The sequence below is a fragment of the Vicia villosa genome, linkage group LG1, assembly GCF_029867415.1.
Source record: "Vicia villosa cultivar HV-30 ecotype Madison, WI linkage group LG1, Vvil1.0, whole genome shotgun sequence".
Lineage (NCBI taxonomy): Eukaryota > Viridiplantae > Streptophyta > Magnoliopsida > Fabales > Fabaceae > Vicia > Vicia villosa.
In genome coordinates, this window is record NC_081180.1 from 68,597,243 (window position 1) to 68,604,021 (window position 6,779).

The 6,779-nt window shown below is 29.9% G+C and overlaps 2 protein-coding genes across 2 annotated transcripts; one reads left to right on the forward strand and one right to left on the reverse strand.

Annotated features, from left to right (window-relative positions):
* Positions 1-1,241: 1,241 nt before the first annotated feature.
* Positions 1,242-2,186, reverse strand: LOC131608684 (protein SMALL AUXIN UP-REGULATED RNA 12). The gene has a single exon (XM_058880205.1). It carries the CDS (start codon positions 1,919-1,921, stop codon positions 1,604-1,606), a length of 318 nt encoding a protein of 105 aa, XP_058736188.1. The 5' UTR covers positions 1,922-2,186; the 3' UTR covers positions 1,242-1,603.
* Positions 2,187-3,897: 1,711 nt separating this feature from the next.
* Positions 3,898-5,438, forward strand: LOC131644788 (uncharacterized). The gene is made up of 2 exons (XM_058915384.1): positions 3,898-4,405; positions 4,603-5,438. The coding sequence occupies exons 1-2, from the start codon at positions 3,898-3,900 to the stop codon at positions 5,436-5,438; spliced, it is 1,344 nt and encodes a 447-aa protein (XP_058771367.1).
* The last annotated feature ends 1,341 nt before the right edge of the window (positions 5,439-6,779 follow it).

Consider the following 6,779-nt stretch of genomic DNA (forward strand, 5'->3'; position numbering starts at 1 on the left):
TTAGCCTTCCTTTTAATGAGAAAGAGATAGAGAAGGATGTAACATAATTATCAATTATGTATCATGCATTAACTACCAATAACCTTAACTAACAAAGCCCACACATTATTTCATAAAATACCAAAAAGAAAAAAATAAATATAAAGTTTACATTTTGGGTATTCTAAGATAATGAAATGGAACAAGTGTGAACAAGAAAAAAACAAGAATGACATCTGGTGCCACCTAAATTCTTGTCTTTGACCGTAGAAAATGAAGCTTACAAATAATAATAATGCTTTGTCATCCACCCCATGTTTCTTTCAAATACTAATATTTTACATGTTATATAATTAACGAGAAGCTTTATGGTTGAACCAATATTGGAGTTTACTTTAAAATACCTATAGTATACCACTGTGGAATAGAAAATAAAATAAAATAGATATTGAATGAATTAATTTTAAAAAATTAATTCAATTTAACAGTGAGTTGATTGTAAAATAATTGTTTTGACGCATACATGTAAAAATAAATTTAACATTAAATTTTAATATAAAAATCATATTTATATTCAAAACTTAACAATTCTAATTTTAAATAAAATTAATTCTAAAATCAAAATTGATTTTAGTTTAGAGACAAAATCAATTTTACAACTCTAAAACTAATTTATAATTCAAAATGTCAATGTTAGTTTAACTTTCTATAAATTTTTTAACCAATATTTAAAATTTTAGAACACTAGTTTTATATTGTAATTAAATAAATGATGAATAGCAACTACTAATGCAATTGGGAAGGAAAAAAGGGATGTCCACCTTGTTTAAGATTATTTCATCAAAGTCTGATAAAAAAGAGTAAAACTTAGTCTCAGCTCATTAAAATAGAAGGTTAAACAAACGGGTCCGACCCGTTTTGTCTCTCCTAAAATCCCATCCATTTTACTACCCCTAATTGCAATGTATTCTGCAAAGACATCTTTAATCCTAAGTTGTTGTCATAATTGTTTTTTCATACATTTTTTAAGGTTGCCTTTTATAATATAGTACTTGTTTGAGAGTTCCCAAAAAGGTAAAAGAATAGTACTCCATTACATTCTGTAATAGTTCTAAACTGGATTTTGAAATTCCAAGTTCAACATGCATGGTGGAATTTTTTTATTGTGAAAAAAAAGACATTTTTCAAGATGACAATTTTGAATGTTTGAAACTCTTTCTTTCAAATACTAATCATCAAACAACTAAATCAAGCAAATGAGATAAAAACAGAACCATTTTGTAATATTGGAACAAATCTTTACTCATTAAGAATACATAAAAATGTCACTGCCAATGAAATTTTCACTTAGCATGTGTATATTTTACAATTGAAAAGAAAAAAAGTAGAAGTGTTAATATTTCCTTAGTCAAACTCAGAAACCACCACTTGCCAAAGGGATTTATATAGATAAACCTCACTATGATCAAATGTGTCAAACCCTTCCTTCATCATGGTTTTAAGGAGTACTCGCGGTTGAGGTTGCGGTTGCAGTTACATTCCAGACTTTCGTAGTGTAGCGAAATGTAGAAACCTCAAAATTCTATATATTGCAGTTGTAGACCGCAGTTTAAAACCATATTTTTTATCTGATCAAGGAAGTAAGATACTCAAAAACAACTTCATCACAAGGAATTGTAAGTCCCATGTCATGATTGAATCCAAATTCTTCCTCAGCTATTTGAAGCAAACATTGAAACTGTGGATGAGGCAGCCATGAAATAGGAACAATATATCTTGTTCTGTTTTCTCCAACGTAAACAACAAAGTGACCTTTTGGTACATCTTCAGGATGACCCTCTTCATTGTAACCCTGTTTTTTGCCAAAGCTTGAACATCTTTTAAGAATTTGCTTGATGAGAACATCAGGTTGAGGTAGCTTGTTGGATTTTCTAATGGCCATTGTTGTGTTTTTGTGTTTTTTTCTCTCTTGTAAATTGAAACTTTTGAATGTGTTGAATGATGGTGTGTGGTGATTGTTGAATGAGAGAGGGTTTTATTTATGGTTGAAGATTTTTGAGTGTGGAAAAGAGAAACAAGAGTTTGAGAAAACAGTGTCACGTGGATGTGGGGACATGTAGCAGACCGTACCTAAATTGTTTCTATATGTCAATGTATTAGAGTTGCCTTGGAAAACTTGATAATAGACTCTGAAACCGACTAATTCAAAACGATCAATTCTAGTGTCTATTAGAAGTGGTTCATTTAAAATCAAAATATAATTCTGTATAGATTGATCTAACACAGAGATTATTTACAACTACGACCTCGCTGATATCAAATTTTGATCTATATACCAATCTCTCCTATAAAAAATTTGAATATTTAATATATTGTTTTGGTCAAGGTTGGGGTGTGGTGTTATGGGCATGAAAAATTGAAGTGTGTGTTGGTATTATATATTGTTTGATAAGGCAAAACAATGAAGCATAAGGTTAGGATTAAGATGAATGAGGTTTTAACTTATTATTTAGAAGGGAAAACAAGTTACAAGTGCAACCCCACTGGGTTTCTTTTGTCTCTTGCTTGACCAATAAACACTGTGGGCCATTTTTTTAGTTTGAAGTGTTGAGGGAAAAATAAATGATTTTTTAAAAATATTTTAAAAAATGTTTTAGTAGAGAATAATAACATAAATGTTTATTATTATTATTATTATTATTATTATTATTATTATTATTATTATTATTATTATTATTATTATTATTATTATTATTATTATTATTATTATTATTATTATTATTTATTATTATTATTATTATTATTATTATTATTATTATTATTATTATTATTATTATTATTATAGTATTTAAAATTTTAAAAGTATTATCACAATATAAGTTAAATTTGAAAATTTTATCTAAATATTTTAAAATATTCAAAAACTCTCTTTCAATATAATACAATTTTCAAAATTCTCACATTATAAAATAGTTAAAATTGTATTGAAGAGATTTGAAAATTTGTAAAATTTAGATAAAAAATTTTAATTCAATTTATGTTGCTATAATATTTTTCAAATTTAAAATATATTTATGATAATATTTTCACCCTTAATTTTATATGTTTCTACAATTTTCATATTTTTTGCTTTTTAAGTACAAGGTTGAGATTACATAATCAATATTTCCTGGAAGAAGATTCACACTGTAATAAGGTATAGATTTTCTCCAGTATAAATTTAATTAAAAATGATAAATTGAACATCCTCAATCTTAAATCTTCACGCTCCCCTTTGTCCTTCCTTCTACAAATTAAAGATATTTTTTTTTCATTAAATAGAATTTGAACTGATATCACTATTCTAAAACTTCAACTGTCAATTGAGATATACCATTTCGAATTCGATCACTTAACTTATTTAAAAATATTTTATGATTTCAATAATTTAGAAAATAAAAACAATTTCTCCCCTTTACTCTGCTGCAAAATTCTTCTTCCAAACATTTACTTAGGCACAAATTTGTTGTAATTACTGCTTCTAAATGTGAAAAGCTATTGCTAATACAAATCGATTTAAAAAGTAAATATTCGAAGATGTTTTTAAGTTGTACTCCTCTTTTTACGATAAGTGTTTTCTTTATTATAAAATTATCTTAAATTATTAGTCCCTTTAAAATCTGAATACAATATTTGTTAATTATTTATTTTTTAATTTTTATTCATTTGTACTTTAATTTATTTAAATACTTTATTAGTTATTATTAATAAAAGTAATTTTGTAAACGCATTTATTTTATTATTAAAATCAATATTATTATTATTATTATTATTATTATTATTATTATTATTATTATTATTGTATATAAATGCCTAAAACTCAAAAGAAACACCTATAGGATTGCATTCTATGGTTGATTGGGGGGCCTTGAAACTATCATGAAAGAGATAGGATTGCCTCAACAATTTGTGAATTGGGTTATGCTCACAGTGAATACAGTGTCCTACAAATTCAATGTGAATGGGGCTTATACAGAGTGCATGCCAGCAAAGAGAGGAATCAAACAAGGGGATCCCTTATCCTCTATGTTGTTTGTGATTATGATGGACTACTTGAACAGACTCCTCCATAGAATGCAAGCTAATACTGAGTTTAAGTATCACTATAGATGTAGAGAATTGCAACTTACTAACATGGCTTTTGTAGATGATGTATTATTGTTTTCCAGGGCTGATCTTAATTCAGTCAGGCTAATGTTGAAAGTTCTGCAGGATTTCTCTCAGTCCACAGGCTTGGTGGTAAATCCCAGGAAGTGTAGGGTGTTCTTTGGAGGGGTTGACTCTGATACAAGGCTCAAGATAAGGGAGATGACAACTTTTCAGGAGGGTGTGCTTCCTTTCAAGTACTTGGGCATACCTATGACTAGTAAAAGACTTGAGATCCACCGTACTACATGCCCCTTGTAGATAAAATTGTCTCAAGGATCACTCACTAGAGTAGCAATTTTTTGAGTTATGCTGGGAAGGTTCAATTGGTAAAAAGTGTTTGCTTTGCCACTGCAAACTATTGGCTTCAGTGCTTACCAGTGCCTAAACATGTTATACATATCATTGATGCTGTTTGTAGATCTTACATATGGACAGGTAGTGCAGCCATCTCCAAGAAAAGTCCAGTGGCTTGGAAAACTGTGTGTAAACCTAGGAAGCATGGAGGTTTACACATTATTGATATGCAGGTCCGGAGCAATGTTACTATGATGAAGCTGCTCTGGAACATCCATAAGAAGAAGGATAACCTTTGGGTTAAGTGGATAAGCTGCTACTATTTGAAAGGACACGATATTATGCAGGTGGAGGAAAAAGTTCAATATTTATGGATCTTTAAGGCTATCCTGAGGCATAGAGATGGAGCTGTTGGGTTACAGAATTGGAATTCAATGGAGCACTTTAAAACTAGAATTGTTTACAAGCATATGCGGTCTATTGAAGAACAGGTGCCTTGGTACAGACTGTTTTGTGGAAAAAATGAGAGACCTCGAGCTCTCATCACTCTTTGGAAAGCATGTCATGGAAAGTTAGCTACTAGGAGTAGGTTATATCATTTTGGCATTGTGGGATTCCAAACTTGCTGCTTTTGTGTGCAGGAGGAGACTCAAGACCATTTATTATTTGACTGCAGTGAGACTAGGGAAATATGGAAACATGTTTTGCTTTGGATAGGATTCAGTCATGAACCAAGAATATGGACTGAAGAGCTTCTCTGGTTGAATCAAATATGTAAGGGGAAGTCTACTAGAGCCAGCATGTTGAAGATGGCAGTTGTAGAATCGGTTTATGGTGTCTGGAACTATAGAAATTCTATAAGTTTTGGGAATATGATTGATAAAAATAGAATTGTAAGAAATATTATTGATATGTTAGTGTATAGGGGTTGGACCAAGGAAAAGCTTAGACCTCACTTGGCATCCTTGATGATGTAGTCTTCCTAGCCTAGCTGGACCTTATTGGTCGCTTTGTGTAATATGTTTTTTGATATATAAGTAATTTGATTAAAAAAAACAAAAACAAAATTATATTCCCTTCTTAAAAAAAAAAAAGAAACACCTATTATAAAAAAGAGGGAGTAGTATATTATCAACTTAATCTTTCACATTATTAATGAGCCAAATGAAATATTTATTCTCATATTTATAATATAAAAAAATCGAATGTTCTGGAAAAGACTATCATACCCTTTGTTCTTCTACCGCCACATCATGCTTTGAAGTTATTTTCAGTCCAACAATTTCTTTTTCCAACTAAGTTTGATACATGAACAAAAAGTAACCAATTTCATCCGCTATTCCAAAATCCCTCTCTGCAACACGTTACTTTCACTTTTCTGTTCACCAACAAAATACGTTTCTTGTGCCAGCTTCTCCCAACATGCAACCTTTTCAACTTTTCATCTTCCTTTAAATTTTCGAAAAAGTTAAATGTCTTATTAGTCTCCGTATCTCTCTGCAAACGTCTTTTCCCGCTTATTAGCAAGTTATTTTTAGATGTTGCTACAAAACAAGTTACTCTGCCATTCCAATATTTCTAAAAATCCTATCTCAAACCCATTCTCTACAAACTTTCTTTTCTACAAATCCATTCTCTGCAAACTTTCTCTCCTACAACTAACATGCTCAAATTTTTTCGATTTCTTCTTATGAGGAATCTTCCTCCATATCCTTACTTTTTCATCAGTTTTCCTAACCAAAATATTTCTTTTTCTTGATCACTTTAATCTCATAAATGCAAGCATTAAACGATATATTATCAGAAAAAAAGGATGAGATGCAAATCTTCATCCATATTATTGACAATTGAGTGAGAATAGAAGAAAATTGGGGGTTTTCTGAGTTTGTTGTTGAAGAAGGATGAGTATCGATGAAGATAGGATTAATTTTCTTGGTTTTTTCTTGATGAAGCATGAAGGATGATGAAGACTGGGATTTTTTGGATATGTTCTTGATGATGGATAAAGAACGATGAAGATTTGGTTGTTTTCTGGGTATGTTCTTGATGATGAAGAATGATAGGATGAACATCGATGAAGATTTTATTGTTATTTGGGTTTTGTTCTTGATAATGGATAAAGTACGATGAAGATTGGGGTATTTTCTACTTATGTTCTTGATTAATAAAGAAGAGAGGGGAAAGGTTGTTCGATGCGGCGAAATTTTTTGTATCATTTTGATGAGTACTCTCTCTCTCTCTCGTCCATTTTTTCATTAAATAATGTTTTAATTTTTTTCTCTATTTTGAATACCTCAAATTTCTTCTTACTTACCATA